Source organism: Strix uralensis, chromosome 1, assembly GCF_047716275.1.
Source record: "Strix uralensis isolate ZFMK-TIS-50842 chromosome 1, bStrUra1, whole genome shotgun sequence".
In the NCBI taxonomy this organism is placed as follows: Eukaryota; Metazoa; Chordata; class Aves; order Strigiformes; family Strigidae; genus Strix; species Strix uralensis.
The window spans coordinates 36,459,458-36,482,653 of record NC_133972.1 but is presented as its reverse complement, the minus strand read 5'-3'; the positions used below and the strand labels follow the sequence as shown (position 1 = coordinate 36,482,653).

General features: G+C 44.3%; 1 protein-coding gene across 3 annotated transcripts in view; it reads right to left on the bottom strand.

Moving 5' to 3' along the window:
* Nucleotides 1-23,196, bottom strand: part of RAPGEF5 (Rap guanine nucleotide exchange factor 5) — a 164,736-nt gene that overhangs the window by 51,371 nt on the left and 90,169 nt on the right. For all 3 annotated transcript variants that reach the window (XM_074862961.1, XM_074862953.1, XM_074862946.1), the window contains exons 10-11: nt 14,964-15,073; nt 14,539-14,627 (exon numbers count right to left, since the gene is read on the bottom strand). In XM_074862961.1, coding sequence (XP_074719062.1) covers nt 14,539-14,627; nt 14,964-15,073 — 199 coding nt within the window. The remainder of the gene's footprint in view (nt 1-14,538; nt 14,628-14,963; nt 15,074-23,196) is intronic.

The window sequence follows — 23,196 nt, the reverse complement described above, 5'->3', positions numbered from 1 at the left end:
ACACATGCCTATGTCTGAATTTTAAAATGTAAATAAATCACGAATAGTCAAGCCAAACACTGTGAATCTCTGGATTCACAGATTAGCAGGGGAAGTGGTGCATTCACTTCCCATTTGCAGTGAGAGTATCCAAAAACTATTAACATCATCTAATTATTTTAATACAAAAGCTGCCTTTTTTTGTTCAGTTGGGAGATTGATCATATGGAGCTGCCATTCTCTGAAGTAAGGAACACAAAATCCTGACAAGCATTGACCTCAGTGGAGCTTGTACATGGTCTAATGACACACTTTCCTAGTCTTTCTGCCCTGATTCATACTCAGGACTCCCCTAAGTCACAGGGGTTCAGAAGAGGAGCTGGCCTTCGTGTTAACACTATGAATAACAACTGCTCCTGCCCTTTCCTGTAAACTCCCTCATCCCAGACCTACATGACCATACTCTCTAGGAGGATGTGAATGTTCTCCATTTGTTAAGAGAATCCAATACAGCAGTTTCTTGCAAAGCTGATGGCATTTTCATGTTTTGCAGACACTTTTAGAAAATTGTTATTGAAGATTTATCTTCCTTTGTAATCAAGAACATAGTTGTAACTTCCCAAATTGCATCTTACTAACCTTGACTCCCTGAACAAATATCCAATCCTTTAAAATGAGATGTTAAATCAAATGCCCTATGGCCCATCTGCATGTCAAAAGCCTCACGCGAGTAGGAAGATCAGATTCACATTAATACTAACACAATCTGTATGCACACATCAAAGAAAAAAAACTGTTCAAAATATTTACATAAGCTGCACAGGCAGCCCATAAGATATGCCGAAATTTTTGCCTAGAGAGATGGGCCATCACACTGGAGACTCTAACAAAATTCGCCTCAACCCAGTGACAACGCACCAGGATAGACATCAGGAAAATGCTTTCTTGCTACTTTGCAACAGAAGAGAAATACGTGGGAGAGTACTGAAGGTCTGGGGAACACATGGGAAAAGCCCAGCTTCAGCTGGCAGAGACTGTCCTCTGCCTACAGGTTTAGACTTAGCCTACCCAACATGCCCAGGTTTCCCAACTGACCACATCCCAAAATCTCTGTGTGTGTTCTGGGGGTTCTGCTCACAGCAAACTTTCGGGAGTCCAGGGGACAGGGGAGCCCCACGATGGCAATGGCTCCCCAATGTCTCACACTGTGCTGGGGAAGGGTTCCCTGCCCACCAAGCAGCCCCGATGGGTAGAGCAAGCAGGTCTGGCACAGACACCATCCTCAAAGCATTTGCAAGCTGTGTGTGGCCCAAGAGCCCTACACAAGGAGAGCAAGGAGGGAGCAGACAGCGTCCCTTTGGTTACCAGGCCCTGCTCAGGGGGACACCCCTTCTCTGGGTTGGGGGGGAGAGGACAGCAAGGAGCCCACAGTGCAGCCAGGGCTGCTTCCTCATAGTCAGGCTGGGCTTGAGCAGGCCAGAGGTCTGCACCTGTTTCCCCGTCCTAAGAATTACTCAGCCGTCCCTACGCAGCCTCTTTGTTCGTGTCTGTGCAGCTGAAGGTGAGGAGGCATTTCACCTGCTGGGAAGTGGGGTGCGTGTGTGTGTCCTGAATTCCTAAATCATCCAGTTGTTGCCTCCCTGCCACATACCAGGATGGAAATTTTTCACCTGCCCATTACAGAGTTATCTCTACAGCAGCAATGCAACAGTAAGAAGAGAAGCTGTAGTCACCTTAATAGCCAAAATGTTTGCATTTGCCCGTTATTGGCGGTTGCCATGCTTTGAGGCAACGCCGCACGCTCACTGCTGCTTTAAGACTTTGAATGAAACCCCTTTGACAATAGGGATCTGACAAATGCTGTTTGTTTGCGGTTGTTTTTCACTGCTGTTTGTTTGCTTCCAGCTTGTGCCTGTGCATCCCCATGATGTACTAACAGTAACAACAAACAAAATCCCCTGGACAAGTCTCCTAACGGGGCAGGGAATGAAACCCAACAAGGGTTTCATTATTGTATTGATGGCGGGGCTCTGATTTCACAACTTGGAAAGAAGAAAACCAGTATCTGGCTTTCTGGTTTTAGCTGCAGTGGTTCCTAGAGAGACATCAACCAGCCTTAAATCCTAAGAAATGGGTGCAGGGAGGGTTAAAGAAAGGCTGCTTAAGGAACGTAGAACCTTGTGGGCAGGAGGAGGAGGGATAATGGCAGGAGGGGGATGCAGGGTGCAGAAAAAAGAAAAGAAACTGAAAAGCAATACATGGTGAGGTATAAAGGCCTCTAGCAGTCCCTGATTCTGATACATCCCCGATTCTGGCAATTTGTATCTCCAACAAAACTCAAGTTCAAGCAAAGGAATAAAACCACAATTCATCCCAAATGCTGTCACAAGAAAGCCCAAGTTTTTTATTATTGGCTTCCATCAAAATTAGATCCATCGACACTGCCACTTTATTTACATTGATCTATATTCCCCGTCCTCCCACCCCAGAATGTTTTTGTGCTCGGTGTCCTTGAAAACAAGCCGTCACACTCACTTCAGAGAGAGAGTACCGATCTGGTTTCGGAAGGATCTCACAAACGTTTCTGAACTGAGACAAGGTCATCTCATGATCTCAGACTGGCTCAGGAGACGGTGATGTGAGCTGCTGCCACAGCTACAACTCACATCAGTCTTTTTCACCTTGTCTAAAAGATGGGACAAGCAATTTACTTTATTGCAGTAACTGAGGCTATTCCGAAAAACTCTTTCCGCCAGAACCAGCTATACTCTGTGAGGGTAACTGACATCTCATGAGAAACCTTTGACTGTCAAAGTGCTGTAATTTTACTCCTATTTCAATCTCTGAAAGGATCAAAATTGACTTTAAAAAACCAAGCAGAACTGTCTCCAATGCCAACCACATAGACTCTCCTAAATGGTGTTATATACCTCAACTGATACCAAACTGGATCAGGCCTTTCCTTCAATTTAAAGCCTGCATTATGAGCTTATCAATTGCAGCTAATGCACAAAGCTTCTGAATTTATGCCAAGCACATTCTGCTCTATTATCTCCTTTTTAGACAGGTTCTTCTGCTCCCACAAAAGTATACCTACTACAGTCATCTATTCCTACATCCAACAGCTGATCTAGTGACTTGCCCACTAAAATCAAAACCTAGCAAGGTAACACAAACCACAGCAGAATCCCCTGTCAACCTCACCCAGCACACAGCAAATCTGCCCTTCAGTAGCTGCTGCCACAGCTGCTCTTTCCCCTCTTTTTTCCTTGGACATGATAGAGAAGGCAGCAGCCAGCATTAAGACAAGGCAGAGCAGAGCTCCGCTGCACTTGATAATCTGGAACGTGTTGGTACCAGTTTGCCAATGCCACAGACAGGCTTTTTCAAGCAATTGCATTTATTCAACTACACAGTAAGCAGAGGGATTCGGTGCTGTAGTGCAGCTCAGTGTTGGCAGCTATTAAGGGAGGTCTTAAGAGCCCACAGAAACCCTGATCAGGCACTATGCATCAGGGAACAGGCAGAAATCTATTCCAATTAATGGTTCACAAATAGACCTTGGGTTGTGACTTTTTGTTTTTAATTTCCCTGGGTGTCCTCCAAGCACGGGGATTTACAGAAAATGGCAAGGTGGGAAAGAAAACAACTGCATCAGCACACCGTACAACAAAGTTATCACCTAACAGTAGTAACAGACAGCATGACAGGGAGGTTAGGAAAGTAACGATAATTGTAGTTTGGCTATAGCCAAAAGAGACCAAAAAGACCAAGGCTGCCACTTCCATAACACCGTGAAACCGTTTGAACTCAGGGCATGTTAAGAAGGATTGCGGGGGAAGGAGGAATTAACAGAATGAGAGTAAATTTAGTTCAAAAGGGGAAAAAAGCAGCTTTGAAGAACAGATTTCTTTCAGATTCTTAATACACAAGCTCAAAGCACAGGTCTTCAGTGAATCCATCCTTCCACCCTGTGGGTAGAGAATGAACACGCTCTTTATATTCCTCAAAAAAACGTTAATCTCACAAGAAAATCTTTGTATTATAGCAACTTTGAGCACTGGAAAGACTGGAATTCAAACCCTGAAGACAGCACGTGAACTGTATTCTCAGACTCAAAGATGCAAAAAATATGTCAAGATACAGTTTTATGTTCTCAGCATTCTCCCATAAAAACTCCCCCACTCTGTGAAAGCTTCCCCAAAAAAATCTGAACTTCGGAGCACCATCTCCGAGTTTTGTAACATTACAGAGAGTCTGCTCTTGGGAAGGAGTGCTTTGCTGTATTCTGAGAAGAGCTTCCAACTTAACAGCCATCACACTAAGTGCTAATAGCAACACAGGAGTCATTAATGGACAAACACCCCTACTTATGCCAGCGAATCTCTGTGTTGTGGAAAAGGAACACAAAAAGCGAGTACTGAAGACAGTGTCCAGTTTTTCAACAGTCTGCAGGCCAGGGTTTGACAGTAAAAAGCCTTAAAAAGGAAGAAAAGAACAACGTTAAGTGGTGAGGAGTAAATACCCAGGAAAGATGGGAGACCTGTGGTGAAGGACCCCATGGTTGGGGTTCCCGAAGGACTGCATGGTCTATGACTCCCACTGAAGGAACAGGACATGCATACATTTCATACGAAGCAGCAACACTGATATTTCAGTTTTGCATTTCCAGTTCCTACTCTCACAGTTAACTGACCTGCCATCCCCCACACCATCTGTTGCTATTCCTCTTACACTACCCTCTTATAAATCAGGTCTCACTTTTCCTCTACTAGAAACAGCAGCTTTGAGATAACTCAGTATGTTTTATCACCAGTCAGCTTCAATGAGACACATTCTGGGAAAACATGAGGACAGGGCTGTATCTGGGGGCTGAGAGGATCTAGAAAGTTGTGTCACCTTCACAGTAGGGGTTGTCCTCTCCCTTCATACATTTCACACTTGGTTTGATCCCACTGCTGCAGGGGAATGGATCTCCAGTAGACAGAACTCAGTAAGAGTTGCCACAGTTTAGACTCATTTCAGAAACTGGTTATGACTGTTTGCCAAGTCAACATTGACTTCCTTTGCTTTTGATGTTCCTACAGCTCACTAGAGCCAGCATGACATTAATTGCAACAGAGGGATCTGGCCTGCTTCGTCTCCAGACCTGCAGCCATCGAACCGACCCAACCTCCAGTGCACTGTTTAAGCCAGATGGGAATCAACACAAGTGGCTGGTGTACTTCTAAGATAACATCTCCCCTATCGAGAGAGATCTCTAGCATCACCACTATGCAGCAACTCAGTTTTTCTTTTTGCCTTTATGGCCCTCAGTCCCAGCCTTCTGACCTGGGAACACTAGTTATTTCTGCTAGATTTGATGCTGACAAGCCACACTCAAGTGATTGGACTCAGACTAATGCAGAAACTAAGAGGCAATCTCTGCTACTCTTTTTATCACTAAAATACAAGTATTTTTATAAAACAAAACCTTACAAGTATTTTTTATCCCTTCCATACTTCTTGGCTTAACACCACCAGACAATCAGGAATTATCAAAAGCACCATCCTGAAAAAAGTTCTACAGAAGTATTTCTCAAATATACAAACATGTCTCTTTATAAATCTCAGCTACTTAATGCATCTGTTAATTTAGAGATATATATGACCATATATCCTTTCATATATTTGAAATACTTACTCCACTGGTTTGATAAATCGTACCACCTAGACTTCCAATGTCATTAGAGCACAAGAGATTTTACAAATAACTGATTAAAACTCTTCAATGTCACATTAGCTTTCCAGACACCTTACCAAATTCCCAGTGTCAAAACAACTTGTCTTTCAGGTACCTCACCAAAACGTTTGTAACACCCAAGTCTATTTTGCAGTACAACACATTAACACATTCTGCCTTTCACGACTTAAAAAAATATAAAAATTAAAAGCCTTTTTCACTGTCAGAAGAAAATTATTGATTTTCTCTCCCAAAAAAGTTCTCCTGCCAGACCTGTACTTCCCAATTCCTTTCTGCTTAAACCACTAAGATCATCAAAACCCCTCATATTGTCTGCAATGCACATCTTCATAATAAATGGTTTCACACCAGGCTTTCATGACAGCTCCTTATCACTTTCTCACATAGCAAAAAGTGACAACTAGCTATAATGAACCACTGGATTACAGGAACTGTAATTACTGAGGAACTAAGAATACTATGGTCCAATTGACTATCATATATAATGGGTAGCTTTTTCTTCTACAAATTTGACTCAAACACAAAACTCATTAAACACTTTGGGCCCTACCATCGCCCCAAGCTATTCTTGCACAGGGTACAAAAAAAATTGATTAAGATGTCCAAAGGTGCCTAGGTGCTCCTGTGCATGCTGAAACCATGTGTTTGTCTGATGACTACCTCAGTTCCTTTCCCTTCTTGAAAAGGTCTACTTTGCTAAGCGTGCTTACATCATGAAAAGTATTTGTTGTGATGAACTGAAAAAATACCAGCAGTGCCTACAGAGAGAGTCCTGATCACTAAGGATGTTCATTCCTCATGCTGCCTCTAGTTTCCCAGTCATTGGATATAATGGTGAGACAATCCAGGAGCAGCATTCCTGGACTCTGCCTTTCCAGAAGTTTGTCCTAAACAGGCTTTAGTGCCCAAGTACAAAAAAAAGACCCAAAACCTTTCTCAGGCTCCAAGTCCTCATTTCCCAGAAATAACTGTCTGAGCTCCTGCCAGGAGACAGCATCTTAGACATACTCTCCTCTCTGGCATTTCCTATTAGCTTAGGCACTGCTGCGTGTGACATGCTGTCTGCAGTGAACCCCAGACATGGCACTCCTTCTGCAAGCTGATTCAGCTCACTAATGTGACAGAAAATAATCCTAGCTAAGGGGGAAGGAAAAAAAAAAACAAAACCAAACTAGTAAGATATTAGATCTACTTCTACTTGGCACAAGGTCAAACCAAGTATAGCAGAGGAGAAGGGGCTACATGGCAATGAACAGGAGGACAACTGGACAATGTCAGATCTTCCCATCTGAGCAGAAAGCAGTGTCACTGCCAGCAGCCTTGGTCCCAACCTCATGCTATCCCCAGGGCTCCTGCTTCTCTTGTCCCAGCTCCAGGCCCCACCATGCCATTTGCAAAGCCATTCAGCAGAAAACTGTTCACTGTCTGCTGCCAACTGAACTGATAACTCGCTCAGTTGTCCTACCTGAAGGAACTAGTATCTTATTATAACCTTAGATTCTGATTAACTGCTTCCAAACTGCAATGTGCTGTGACACACTGGATCAGATCGAGGATCTCCATAAAATAGAACCAGGTCTTTGACAGCCAACAGAGGATGCCCAGGGGAAGAAAAAACCTAAGAAAAAGGACAAATACAGAGTTATCTTTCTCTGATACACCCTCCTAGCTTCCAGCAACTGGCAGTGTAGACTTTTCAAATGGGAAATTATATCAGTGATGGAGTTTTTGCCAGAATTTTGCCTTATTTGTTTTTAAACCCTTCCAATCTTTGTCTTCCAGAAAATCCTCACAACAATGAGTTTCACATTTTAGATGTGCATCATATCAGAAAATAACTTCTCTTTATTAGTTATAAACCAAATAATTTCACTGTGTTACAGAACACTTCCTGCATGAGAAACAATGAATAATCTTTCTATACTCCCTTGCCACACAATTCATAGTCTCATAGATCACCATATGCCTTCTTTATAGAAATTGCTTTTCTATGATGACCAGACCTAGACTATTTATTCTTAGATGTATCTAATCCATACTTCTTATCACCCTTGCTGCCCTTTCCAAGCTTTTTATAGTTCATTTACAAGTTTACTGATCTAGGGGAGAAGAAGGAACCATATTATACATACCATATTACACAGTTATATGATGGTATAACTACGGTTCTTGCTCATCTTCTTTCCTAATCGTCTCAAATACTGTTTGCCTTTTTGATCAACGCTGATCAAAAATTTCCAAGAACTATCCACGCTATCTCCAAAGACCTATTTTATGCATGATATTAGCCAATTCAGCCCCTCTGCTGAGTATGTATAATAAGGATTTCCTTTTCTCCATGTTAGAAAATGCATTACTTTGCATTTTTCAAACTTAGATCTCATCTGCAATTTTATCACGCAGTCATGCAGATTTTTATTCCTTTCATCTTTTTTCAGCCACAGGGCTGGTTTGAGGGGGACCACTCTCAACTTATTTTCCCAGTCCTACACTGCCCCATTCTTACTACTTTCATGAGGTTATTTTTGAGTTGGATCAGCTTCCTGATCTAATTCACCTTGCAGAGACACTTAAGTAAAGTTTGTCAGTATGACAACAGGACAACACGACAGCTCAAACAAGCAGTCAGAGGTGGGATAATAGGGTGTACAAGAACATAACCTTGCATGGCTACCAAAGGTGAAGCCATGGCTTCATTTATCATGAGACCCTCAACCATATTATCAGCATATGCTGTTTCCTCAGTTTTCATCCCACATTCAGCAGCACCCAGTCTTCAATGGTGACTTCTCTTCATTTTAAACACTGACAATTTACTCTTACCTTTAGTTTTCTCTCTTTTAAGTCATCATCATCAGTCCTGAAAAGCATCTTCATCCTTACTGAAAGGATCTTTCAATTTCTTTAAGGCTTTTTAGCAAGGGACTTTACCAAAATCATTCTGGAAATACAAATGTAAGATATAGGCAGACCAGACCATATATACCCTTATACTCCTTCAAATCTTTAACAGCTCTACAGGATACACAAGATCTGACTTATCTCTGAAAAAAAAACCCACAAATATTTCCCTTCCCTCAGTACAATATTTCTGCATGCATTTCTTCCTTCTACTTTTACTGTACTGCCACCCAATTTCCCAGCACAGTCATAACTTTATGCTGAAGTTTTGCATCTAATCAAACTCCTGCAAGCAAGTCCAGCTGCTAAAGGCACCAGTCCTCACCTATCTGCACCATCTCCCACTCCCTGCTACCCTCTCCCTGTGTCAGGAGCAAACTTTGTGCCACTGACAGATTAAGTGGATCAGGAGACTGATCTGTCTTAAAACTAATAATTTAGTATTTCTTAGGTTGATATTAACAAGGACCTGCTCCCTACTTGGGTCTGCTACAGAATCACATGACAGGCTGTAGAGGCACAGAGGGACCAGTGCAGCAGCAGGAATGAGTGGTCAGGGACGGCTAAGCTGCTTCTTTTGACTACAGCACCAGTTTATGTTGGGATAATGTATTGGTAAAATGACAACCTCATTGCTTAGATGTTCCCAAATAGAACCATTTCTTTTAATTGGCATCACATTTTCCACCTTCCTCTGCCACTGAAGCTGATTTATATGATAGATTACACACCACTGTTAGGAGTTCAGCAATTTCATATCTGAGTTCCTTTAGAAGTCTTTGGGGAGTAACATCTGATCCTGGTGATTTGTTACCATTCATTTTATTGATTTATTCTAAACCTACATCTACTGACACTCCAATTCGAGACAGTTTAGACTCATGCTGCATGAAGCAATGGTCCTGTGTGAGAACCTCCCCAGGTTCTCTCACACTGAGAGAAATTATTATTTTAGCTTTTCTGCTAATCTTACACCGATACTGCTCCATGCGCTCTGCTAAACTCTTATGCCTCTCCTATGGGCATGGCAGTAATATGTGTTTAGCCCACACAATTCCCCAAGTCTTCCTAAGACTTTTGGGAAAAGTTTACAAAAATCTCTCAAAATTATGACAGACAACATTTCATTATAAAGGACTGGTGAGAGTAAGGGCTAGCAGGCATTTATTCTCACTATCCTAAAAGCTGGAAGATAGGATCACAAAGCGTTGGGCAAACATTTATTCTCCTTGACACCAGTCCACATGCATCAGATACACTTAGGTTGATTGTGTGGCAGTCACAGGGGTACATTTTTTAACACCTTCTACTCACGAGTAATAAAGCACAGTGAGCAGAAGCCCTAACATCCTTTATAGCTAAGAAACAAACAAACAAAAAATATCAAAAAGCAATCAGCTTTTTTTTCTTAGATTATTAAACAGAAGACAACATCTAGAAAAAGCAGAGCTATATTCCTTTTCTGCAACATCATTTAGCAGATGACTACTATCAGCTCATGCAAGACACTACCATTCTCCTAAAAGGTCACGCACAGTTCCACAGAAGGTGTCACTACCCAACATCAAAACAGTGTTATTGGTGCAAGTGTAGAAACAGAATGGATTAAACAGAAGCAACCCTTACTACACAGCACTTCTAGGACAAACAGACATGGCCTGAAGGCCCCTCCTAGATGTTATGCTATGATCCTAAAGCTAAAACTGCTTCTGTGTGACAGAGGAGAGTTCCCATTAAGTCAAGCATCATACACAGTCCTGGAAAAGGTGACACAGAACAGTACAAAGGTCATTACTCCTTATTTTTCCTACTCCTAAGAAATCCATACCATACTTAACCCCTTTCTGCATCTGTTTTAGCTATGTCATGAGGATTCATCCTCTTTTTCTGCCTCATTAACCCTTCTCCAAGCCTTTCATCATTTTCCATCTTTACTTCTGTCATAGCCTAACAGAAGGGCCACGCCTCTCCGCCTTGCCACAATCCCTTTCACCCAGACCACTGAAAAGCTACATCAGTTAAGACCAACACCATCACATTGCTCCAGTCATGCCATTCCTCATTTACATCCTTTCTCCAGATCTCCCATTTCCCACTGTTTCTTGCTCTCAAAGACCTTCACAAATCAATCTTTTCTTCTCCCTACTCATTCCCTAAAATTAATCCCACAGCAGGGAGGTAAAAGGCAGGTAGTGTCATCAGAAGTGATGAGGGAGATTATCTTCTGGTTCAGCAATGTTCTGCTTAAGTTGCCTGAGAGAGATGACCCAGTGGCCTGAAGGAAGTGGTGTGAGGGATCCAGGCAGGCCTGGAAAAGTAGCAGTGGATGTGATGATCACTGTGTCCTTCCAGAGGCTGCCAAACATTGAATGAAACCACCACGAGGCAAGACAGTATGTTTGAATAGAGATCAGTCAGAGGATACTCCAAAGACTAGATCAGGATAACATCCAGAGAAGGAAATGCTGCTAATGCCCACAAAATAAAAGCTTTTGCGGAAGGGATTAGAGATCCCATCCCGAGACACTAAGATTTGGCCTCTTGGAGATTACTTGTTCAAATCCCCATCCTTGATGAGGATTCGCCCAGGAGGTATGCCTTGCATTTTTTGCCTGGATATTGACATATTTGAATTGTCTCACCCTATTCAATTCTTAGCACTTCAAACTGCCCCCTAATGTACACACTCAGCAGACATTCCCCAGTGATTCCAACAACCTTAGAGATGACTCAGAAAGTTGTTCATTACAGAAATTTAAAATTTCCACCCATCTCATGGTAAGAAACAAGAACAGTCTTCTTGGGTGTTGGTACATTACAGATTATAATAACTCAGCAAGATGAAAACTTTCTCCCTTTGAGATGGAAGGTTGGCAAGCCTTTGTTACTTGCAAACCCAAATTTACGATGATGCCACAAGAACTCGCAAAGACTCCCTGACATAGTCATCACAAGAAAACCCTCAGTCATTAAGCAGTTATTAAGTACATTAAGCTTAAAATGTCTTGCAAACCTCAGGCTTTCAAGACATCCTTGCCTACAGAAGTCATCTGAGCAATAGACTAGTCTAGCTGTGCACATTGCCGTGTCCTCTTCACTGTCTTTGGTTGCTGTAGAAGTGTTCAGCCATATCACAGACAATGGGACAACTCTTTAGGTTGGGTCCCCACCTGCTTATTATAGCAGAGGATGCTGCAGCAGAGTGCTTAAGGTATCTTGCTACAGGTTTAGCAGCAGCTGAAGTGAGGCTTGAGGCCTGGGCTGGACCCCAGTTAGATTTATTCCAGACCAGCCCCAAAGCTTCCCTTTACTCTTCCAGCTGCAAGCAGTACCTGCTGACTTGGGCTAGAAAATGGAGGATGGCTGGGAGCAATCCATGGCGCATCATTCAGCCATGTCAGCGTTTATAAAAAGCAGTGCTCCATGACCATGCTAGCCCCAGGAAATAGTGGATTTTTATTTTAATGACCATACAGGGTTGCAGTTATGATTTGTTATACAAAGGGTGGGAATGAAAACATGCAGAGCATCCGTCCTTGGGAAGCAGTGCAAAGGGTCAAACAGAACAACAGCCCCCTGCGCACCAGCGTATGTAAGAACAGCTCTTTCTCATGTTCTTTACAGACACAAATAAGCAAACCGGGTTGGCGGCTGCAGGGAAAGCAGGAGGCCGGGGAAGTCATCCTGGAACTGGCAAAGCGACAGCAGGAGCAGCAGCTGGGTACAACAACATCGTCCTTTTATGTTCCACAAAGCTATGCCTGCTAAAACACAAGCCTGCGGGACTTTGTAACTCAAGCGTCCTCTTAGATGGGCCAGACTGAAACTACAAAAAATACAAAGAACAGCAAATCCAAGCACACAAACAGCAGAAGGATGCCTTCAGGTGCACACACAAAGATGTACACATTTACAGTTGATATCCCGTACTTCCTCATGTCAAATGCCACTGAGTCTGCAAAACAGGCTGATAAATCCATTACAGGGGCATCTGCCACATAAAATATCAGGAAACATAACTCCCAGAGCCTTTTATTTTGACGAAGTTCTATATTACCAGATTAGTAAAGTCAGAAGAAAACAGTGTGTGATGAACCACCCTTGAGGACGTGGAGGGCCGCTGGGCAAGGTTTAGCACACTTCTTTGTGATGGCAAAAAACTGAAGCCACAGCTACTTTGTTATGTCCCTGGGATCCAGTTAACCCTGGCTACAGGGCAGAGCTAATTGTCTCATTCTAAAAGGAGTCAGGATAAGGCAGAAGAGGTGAGGGGAAGCCAGTCAACCTTTAAATACATTACCATCTGCTAACAACCAGGCAAGTAGCGGTTTAGCATTTGTTTTGAGGGCAGTTTACCAGCCTCTCCATAACAATAAGCACAGGCTTATGAACAGTCTGCAGGTGAGGGGAGAGAGAGCAAAGAGAAAAGAAGGGAAAGGTAGCATACTTGAGGATGTATACAGCATCTAATGCTTTATGTAAGGAGTGCTTTGTACTTATAAACACTAAAATATAATGCCTATCACTAGTGGAAGTCTAATTGTTTTCCAGCAAGATTGTGAGCTTATAAAAAAAGATGAGGCAGACTATAAAGACGGGCAGCTAATGTCCCTCAATCTGCATATGACAAACATTAATGGGGAAACTTGTTCTGGATCCTACATTTGACCTTAAAGGACCAAAGAAGGACCCTCACTACACTGCCAAAGAGCTGGCTCAAGTAAATTACACCCAAAACTAGTCTAAGGGCATCTGCGGAAAGAAAACAATCACAGCCTCTCTCTGCACTAAATATTAATGTCTAGGCAGACAAAAGCTGCACTAGAAACACCGTAATAACATCATCAGCAGACACTCTATACGTTTCTTCGGGGCATTCACACATCAGCACGAGGAATATGCCTATTGTCCCACATTAAACTAATGACTTGTTCAAGAGAACCCAATCCTGAGGTTCCTCGGGGAATCACAGATGTTATTTATATTTTCAGTCACTTAAAAGGATTAAAGTGTGTTTATTCTCAGTAATCTCATTTGCAGAGAAAGATATATACAGGCAGCAGTATGCATCTTAACCCCACTGGGAACGACCAAATGCACACCTCCATTTACAGCCTTCCTCAGCTCCTCGGTATTCGGGACCTCCGAAAATCTCACCAGCCTGGTCGCTTTCATTAAAACTATCTATGAATTGCAGGTTGCAGGCGCTTCTGATAAACTACCCCAGGAGCTCTTGGTGTCAGCAAGCTGTGCATACAGCCACGAGATCCAGCTGAAAATTAAACTGCATGTCAAGTAGCCCGATCAATGTAATAATTGCTCTAGGCTGGAGCAAACTACAGTCTCTGGTTGAAGTCACACAAGTACAGCATTGGGCGCTACGTTGTGCCCTGGGTTATGAGGAAATTTATAAGCCGTGCTTATGAAACGGAACATGTGCCAAAGTACTGGGGTGGTGGCAAGACGAGTAGTTAGCCAGGAGGCTGAGGTGCACAGCAAGTATTCGGATCAATATAATCACTGCTGCAGGCTACGAGGAATGGCAGCCTCAGCCTGAAGAAAGACGGGCGAGGTACGAAGCGGGCGGCAGCGAAAGCCGAACATAAACCCGGCGCAAGTTGCTGCTAAGTCCGGGCGGCTGCCGAGCGGCTCGGCCCGGTGCTGCCGTGCCTGTCCGGGGCCGGGCGCCCCGCTCTGCCCCCACCCCCCGACTGCCGCCCGCCCACGGCTGCTCCCCACGCTGCCATCGGGCTGGCAGCCGCCTCTCGGCCGGGGGCGCCCGGGAGCGACCTCCCCCCCCCCCCCCCCCCGCCGGCATCGGAGGCACTGGTACCACCGGGACCTTTCCCCCATTCCTGCCCGGGGACCGGCGCTGCCCCGGCCGCTGCCGCCTCCCCGCCGGGCTCGCTTCTTACCGGTCTCTTTGTCCTGGGCGGCTTCCAGGTGCAGGTCGCTGAGAAGATGCTCCAAAATCTTCTCCGGCGTCCCCGACACCACCACGTATCTGTCGGAAAGCAGAGAGTCCCCGGAGTCATCCTCGGTGGACGACTGCGAGCGGCTGCTCCATTCGTCCTCCTCATCCTCCTCGTCGATGTACTTGAAGTAAGGCACGTCGAAGGTGGGCAGCGGCCGCTCCCCGCCGCGGCCCGCCAGCGCCTCGGGCACCCGCACCCTGCCGCTCCCCATGGCCACCCGCTCCCGCCCCCCCACCCCCCTTCAGGCGCGCCCCCCCCGGGGGGCCGCCGCCGCCGCCCGCCCGTCCGCCCTCCCGCCCGGCGGCCGGCGCGGAGCCCGTGGCGGCCGGCCCAGCGCCGCGCTCCCGGAGCCGCGGAAGCCTTACCTCCCGCGCCGCTCGGGGGCCGGGCTGCGTGACCACACCTTCCGCAGCACCAGCGCCGCGCCGGCCTCCTCCCGCGCCCGTTCGCCGCCGCCGCCGCCGCCATCGGCCGCCTTCCGTGCGCAGGGGAGGGGGGGGGGGAACGGGGGGGAGCGACAGAGAGAGAGAGAGACAGAGCGCGGTCAGTGCCCGCCGCCCGAGGCCTAAGGCGAGGAGGGGGCTCTCTGCACTGCGGGGCAGCGGGGAGGAACGGGCTTCCTTTGGGAGCGGCACTCGGCATCGTGTGTTGGGGGGGGGGGGGCGCTGGGTGTGTGCGGGTTTCCCTGTCCCCGAGGTGCTGGCTTGTGTAATTCCCAGCCGCCGGTCAAATAAATCAGGGGACAGGCAACAATAGTCAGAAGGCGGCAAGCGCTCCCGAGCACTCCAGTAATAGAGAAGCGGAACACACCTCTGTAAAGATGCTCTCCTGTGCTTCAACAAAGGCAATAAACCCAGCGGGACAGGCGTGCGGTGTATGCCGCTGAGCATCTCTTAAAGTACAGATCTCCCTCCTTTTCAACAGCTTTTTAACTTGAGGAAACAAACACCCCCACAGAAAGTTAAGCCCAGTGGCCGCCCCGTGTGTGAATCTCGGCTAAGCTGCGATTTGGACACTGACTTCCTCCCTCTCCTCTCCCTGAAAGGGAAGGGAGCTGAACAATCACCCATTTCTGCACACGCAGCCCGCATCCCCAGAGCAGCTAAAGCCAGCTGACTGAGCGGCGCGGGAGAGGGGGGTTTGCTGCTGACCGAGCAGGGCCCTCTGAGACCCAGCGACTGCTGAAGAGCGGCTCCCAGCCCCCTGCGACATCCTCATCCTCCTGGCAGGTTCAGTCACTGCAGGGTGAGTGACATGAAAGAGGCGGCTGTTGCAACACAAGTACAGCCAGTAGTAGCTGCCTCTGTCGTTCTGACCTGGTTTAGTTATATCGTTCAGTATGTCAAACACACATATGAAGGCAATACATGTACTACTGAAAAGGAGAAAAAACAGCATTTGTGCATCAAGTGTGCAGTACCTGCCAGTGACAAAGACTTTAAGTGGGCTAAAAATTTGCTGAGGAACAGATCTTGGCAAAACAAGGGAGAGAAACCACTTTATGATCCCTCTGTCTATTATTTTATTCTTTATTCCAAGACCCAGTGAGTCTGCTGCTTCTGGTCGTCAGTGTGGTACACACATGTCCAAAGATGCAGCCCCTGCCCTGAAGAAGTTTTCTTTATCAGTAAACAACATGTAGAATTGATCTATTAAATTTCTGCAAGGTCAGACATACAGGTACTGAGCCAATTAATGTCAGATATTCATTGTAACACTCCCAGGGGACATTACTGAGCAGCCGCGTTACAGGAATACTGATGCATAATTGTAATCTTCCATTTCACCGGCTGTGTTTTTTTGTTGCCTACATATTTGGAAAGCTGCAATGAAAGAAGCAGCAAAAGAGAAAGAGAGGAAGAACACGAAACAGGTGCAGCATTGAAGCAATTCAGTAACAGGGAGGTTTATCCAAACAAATAAATCTCTCCATTTCTCTGTCCTTTCTCTGGCATCCTCTAAAATAGCTCCGATCCTCATTTCCCTGTGCTCACTGACATTACAAACTGCAGCACATATGGGGCATATATGCTGATAGTGCTGTATTTGTACAAACCATCGATTTCTACATATATGAGAAAGGATTTTAAGCATACCCATCTACATTACATACACGAGCAGCTGGCAGCAAGTCAACAGGGAGCACCAGGAGGGTGAAAGCTCTCTCATACTGAAAGGACATTAACAATGGTTGTTCTGGAAGATGGTGTTCCCCCTTCGGCATCTCACCAAGCAGAAACATTTTCCAAAAACCTTTTGGGTAACTGTATGCAAATTAACCGTGTAAACTGCCCCAATGGTGAGATTTTTGTAAGGCTCTTCCTCTTGTCCTTGCCTGTTTTAGCAATTTCAAGGAAGAGAAAAAAATCAATCTATTTTATCAAGTGCAAAACCAAGGCCAATCAGGTTCAATTTGGATTTTCATTACCTATAATAATTAATTAAAAAAAAAAAGAGTGATAAAGAATTTCTTTATTTTGCTATCTTCTATTAAAAATAATTTTATTTTAAGGGAAGAATTATTTCATTAAAATCCCACTTATGCATGACATATTTTTGTGTTCAGTCAGACCCTTTAATCATACCACAAGCAACAACAATTAACCTGGCAACAAAGCAAAACACAGACAAGTCCTATGTATTTTCCCAATTTTTACAAGTTCTGATTTCACTACAGATACTACTCTAAAATGATATCCAGACACGCTTCATTTATCAGAATCTTGAATGGTCTGTGAAATAATTAATTCTTGCTGGAAGAAAAGCGGGCTGCTCTCAGCATGCTCCATCCAAATCCTGTGGCAGATGAGAAGGAGGATGTAAGGGGCCCCCAAGTGACAGCAGCGTGTACTGAAGAGCAAGGCAGCATCCTGAGTCCCTAAAAGTCAGCAGACTGACTCAAGAGACATTCTCATCATATGAAGCCTCCCAGCACTTTTTCAGACCTTTATGCAGCCCTTGTTTAAGCAACCCGCACCAGCCACGCAGGAGCACAGCGGCTCAGTGTTACCAGCTCTCTCATTTTACAGCCAGGCAGATGAATTGGGGCAGAGAGGCCACTGCAGGGTCGTGCTGCAGATCAGCAAGAGAATCGCAGTTCAGTCGGGTGACACTACACTGGTACCTTTGCTTTGAGCCCCCCTTGCTGCCTATTTGGCATTTACTTTGCCCCAGTGCAGAGGGTGGGAAATGACTCCCAGCAGCCTGGGTCAGAATATGTTTGGACCCGTGCGTTCGCAGGGGTGGGACAGGAGGGAGTAAAGCACCAGAGATGCCGCAGAGGTGAATCGCTGCCTCGCTTCACATGTGGCCTTGAGCAAGTCACTTGTGCAGACTCTCCCTGTCTGTCTCAGTTGTGCCTTCAGAAGCACCATTTGCATCCTGCTTGGATGTTATAATCAATCCCTGGTGCACATTGTCCATTACTAGGAAATTTAGCTAGTGTCCATGAAGCTCTGTGTGTGTCAACCATTATATTTCACATTTATTACAGCTATTAATTAATCATCTCTTGATAGCTAAATACAGCACTATCAACCTCTACGTCACTTCCCAGCAGGAGTTTCAAGTAAACATTAAGTCCCTCTGGATTCGGTAGATCTTCCAACCAATATTATCGTCAATTTTCCACTCCTCTCATCCATCTTCCTAATACTGAGATAAGCCATTTAGCTCCTGGGTAATATATTTTAACAGCAGACAAGTGCTACCTTTATTTTCAGCATGAAAGGAACCCTGGGGTGGTATAAATATTTATATGCTTATGGGAATGAAACAGCTGGAAGTCCTTGCTTAGCAGGTCTTAACTTGTGCAGGTTACACTTTGCATGAGTAAGAATATGACCCTCTGAATTACCACTGGGGCAGAAAAAAGCAGAGACACGTACAGTAGTGTTGAAAACAGCCATGACAGTCCAGCTTCCTTATGGAAGATGTTAAGTTTCTCGGTTATTCACAATTGGCCGGGAAGAAGGCTATCTCTGGCCAAAGCAACCGATAACTTTGGTATCAGTCAGGGATATTTCCGTGTCCCTTGAATTCCTGAGTCTGGCCTTTTAATTAACTAGAAACCAACACCCAGAATGTGCTACCTCCCCTCTTCCTACAAAAAACATCCACTGCTAGAAACAGTGTTAAAAAGCTCTTCTAACAGCTTTCTAACAGAAAAAAACCAGTACACTCTACAGTGGACACACTATATTCAGAAGCCTGCTTCACTGAAAAGAAAGTGCATTTTCACATCATTCCTCCATGGGACAGGACATCTGTGTAAAGATTTATTTCTTCATCTTACCCATTACTGAAGTACCTGTTAGTTTGAAACACCTCTAAGTAGTAGTGCAAAACAGGCACTTCCCAATGACAGAATTTTTCTTCAACATCTCTCCATCTGCTTTTTTAAAAAAGGGACCAGACCCTGAGCTACCCTGGCAAACCCCAGATCCAGAGAGAGTCCCACACTGTTGGTTCCAATAGGTAAAGAAGTAATACAGCAATTAAGAGATAACCTGACTAAACTTAATGGAGGATGGAAAACCCAGTCTGCAGATTTTCCTGCTGTCAAACAACCAAGCAAAGGCAAAGTGAATTTTCTTTGGGTAACATGCAAGAAAGCAAACTTTACACAGGCTATCTGCTTCCAAATCACATTAAGTAACACAGAAATTGCCTCCTCTAGGAGTTACGGAGGGCAGGAACGTTTTGTTTTCATAGCATAATTTGGTAAAACTGACTCAACATAATCAGATAATGCTGATCACTTCTGCCTCTATGCTGGTGCCAGGGCATGCCCTTGAGAGGTACGGGAAAAGGCATACATGAAGAATTCCAGGGCCTGTTCATGTTCCGAAGAGGAGACCGTCCTCCCCTAATGAATCCATGGAGCTTCCCTGCACACACACAAATACTTCCATGTAAGAGGTGTGAACTACAAGAGTGGAGGCTGGAAGGGGGCTCAGAAGCACAAGTGTAAACAGGCTTCCACTGCAGTTCAGGGAAGATGCTCAAATAGCTGACAGAGCAGGAAAAAAGCCACAAAATAACAAGATCTTCATTTCAGAAGACTGATTGTTTTCCTGGGCAGGTATCTTTTTGCTTGGATGTTATAATCAAACCCTGGAGCATATTACCTATGCAAAAGAAGAATTACAAGAACATGACAAAGACAGAAACGTCAAGTCTGAAAACTGGGAAACCCTGACTGGTATTCTTTAATTTAGCATCTTTGAATAAGGCTTTTTTTTTTTTTTAAATACTGTGTCCTGCTCCTTCGCTACAGCTCTGCCTTGTTCGGCATATATTGAGGATTTGCTGTGGGAATGGGTCAAAGCTGGGACAAAACGTCCTTGTTTGTTGCGACCCTGCTGTACCCACTGCAAAGGCTGGAAGCGCCTGCCTCTGCAGTGTGACACTGAGGTCCCCAAACCTGCCCACTGAGAACTAGCTTGGACACACCAAAAGTTACAGGGTTACAGCTGCTGTAGCTCAGAGCTCTGTCCAGGCTCATTACATCCTACAAGCAGATCCTGGCTGTAACAGCCAAGAGCTACAGCCGTAAAGAAAACCCTTCGCAGCTCAGGCTGAAGCATGCTCAGAGCTTACTGAGCCTTCAAATATTAACCTGCAAAGCTCTAAAAGCTCCTTACAAAGCATGTAGAAACTGCATTTTTTTGGCCTCCAACTTGGGCCAGATTTAGGTGGGGTTTTATGAAGATGGCAAAAAAACAAGGACTCTTCCCCAAAGGGATTTCAGATCCCACTTCAGACATACGTCTGAAGGCCATAAGAGCCTTTCAGAGAACTACTGCCAGATTTTTTTTAACACAGCAAAGCAGTATTTACCCAGAACCTTATGTTTAGCAGCCTCTGAACCATGTTAGCTGCATTTTTCATTAAAAAATTAAATAGGCTGAGGCAGACACCTTTCAGAATAAGCAGATAAGATGCAACAACTCTTAGAAGCAATTGAAAATGAAGTCTTACAATGTGAGGCATTTGCCAAAGCTAGTAGTAGACAATGACATGAGTTCTAGCTATAAAATTCAAACATATTTATATTACAAACATGGAAGAAGGTTAAAAAAAAATCTTAAACCATTCTATTAACAGCTTCTCCTGTAACAGACAGTCTTTCAGACAGCGTCTATCAAAGACTAAAGAAGATTGCCTGCTTACACTTCACTATGATTTGCCCTGGAATCAGTTATTGTGGAGACAGCAGAATTGGATTTAAAGTCACCAAAGTACAAACAGACGTACAAAAATGACCCTATTCTTTAGAGGCTATTCCTCTTTATTTGACAAGAAAATGGAAATGAACACATCACAATTAAAGTGGAGATGGACGACAATATCTCTGATCTCTGTGGGTAATCCATCTCAGAATATGTTGCTGTATTTCAGTTTTGAGACAGACCGAAATCTGCATTAATAGCCTTGATTCAACTACAGCAAGAGAAAAACATTTCAAAGTCACCAGCACAGCTTATCCAAGCTGTATAAGGAGGAGACTGGTATTTCTTCTGCCATGGTTACCCTCTCTTTATTCTAAAAATATTAAAATAAAAAGTAGCTACTATTCTACCTCTACTTAAATTATCAAAGCACAAAATGTTTTCCATAGGACTGCCTATTTTGTAGTTAGTTGCATGATCACCATTTTTTTCCAAATTTCAAGGGAAAAATTACCTTACAGGACTGCAGGAACATGAACAGCAGCTTCCCATGTGGCAATTCTTAAGAATCAAAAAAAATTCTTACACAAGGCTGTGTTACTTATTTTCACTTACAAAATACAGCTCATGGCATATTCATATTAAATTTTATTATTTTTCTCATGAACTTTTCTCCAGTTCTTCTTTGTACTCTAATATTTTTGTTTCCCTCTGCAGTTGCTAAATCTACTTTCATAAAAATGTGCTAATTCACAGTATGCTGGGAGAAACAGAAATCCGCTAATGACGTTAAAATGCTTGACACAGTGATTTTGTTTTGGCTCTCAGCGACTTCTGACCAGTCTATAAAATGCTTTAAATGATTCGACCACCACCTCTCCCAGCAAAGGGCACCCAAGGATCATACCAAAACTTCCCGGTGGTCTCACGCTGAGCTGTCTGTCTCGGGGATGCACAACAAAGAGCCAACATTTGACTCAACATAACCTCCTCTGAATTTATCAACTTCGCAAATGGTGGTAAAATGAGCACGAGCCAGAGCACGGAAAGAAAAATCAAAATCCTTTGTTGCTGAAGACAATTTTGAATATCACATCCAATAATGCACAGAACAAGCCCTTTTAGAAAAACTGTTGGTGCTGTCATCTGCATACCAAGTATCTGCAGCAAAGGCAACGTTAATAACAAGTTACCCTTGTAGAGGGGTCAAAAGGACAGTGCTGGTAAGACAGAGATGACAGACAACAGGCATCAGGGAAAAGATTAATATCCCTACACAGTCATACATCAAGGAACTCAATTTTTCCCTGTAATCCCAAAACTGCTGAGAGTAGGATTATTTCTGCTTTCCCTATTACTAAGAAGAAAGAAACCGCTCATGGGAATAGGGCACAGCTAAATGTGAGTCCTTATGTGAGCGGAAAGGCTGCGGTTAGGTCCTAGGGCAAAAAAAAAGCTCAGTCTCATGATGTTCCCAAGCGGTGGTCCCACCTCAAGCGAGGTTGGGGTTTCATTGTGCAGGCCACTTATAAAACATGAAAAAATCTGTGTAGTTCAAGAAAGACAAAAGGAGTGAGAAAAGAGGAGCCTCACATGGCATTTCATAGCAGATTAGTAGCAAGAAATGCCCTAAATCAAGATCAAATTGACCATACCCCTGACTGGCCCCCAGTTACCTCATCATTTAAGGTGAGGGCACTTTTACAGATCAGGCTTTAATGAAAGGAAACAATATGTCTAACATAGGGAAAAGGGCACACTTTCTAAAATAACATGAAAAAAAAAATTACTGGTGTAACAACCACCGAAGTAATGATATCATAACCTTAACACTCCACAACTCTTTGTCAGATAATGAAAAATGTCTTTTTAAGACAACTGAAGGCTATGCATTTCAGTTTTCGCTTTCTTGAAGCACATGCTCTTCATAGCTATTAGTAGATAAGTTTGACAGCCTGACAGAGAGCTACCACCTTGGCAAGGACAACCTAGGAGACCTTCTCTCTGTAAGCATACAAAAGCAGAGGGGAAAAGAAAGGAGGAGGGAGTGGGGAGAGAGAGACAAAAGACATGAGGACAGTATTGTTATCATTCTCTCACAGCTGGCAGGGCAGCACTTACTTCAAAAATACCTGGATATGGAAGAATTGCAGGCCTAGAGCACGTGTATTTGTCGAAAAACCTGCACCACACCAGGGCAAATTAATGTGACTGTAGAACAAAAGGGGCAGGTGCCAACCACCCCTTCCAGTGGGCTTGCAATCAATGTGGTGGGGTGTGGAGCTGGTTGGAAATTTTCCAATACAACTTTTTTTTCTACTGAAAAAAAAAGTGGATTCACTGCAACTGAAACAGTGCCAGAACATGTCAGTTTGAACAGAAAGCAGCCTGCCGGGCTCCCCGGCCGCTGGCACATACTGCCTGC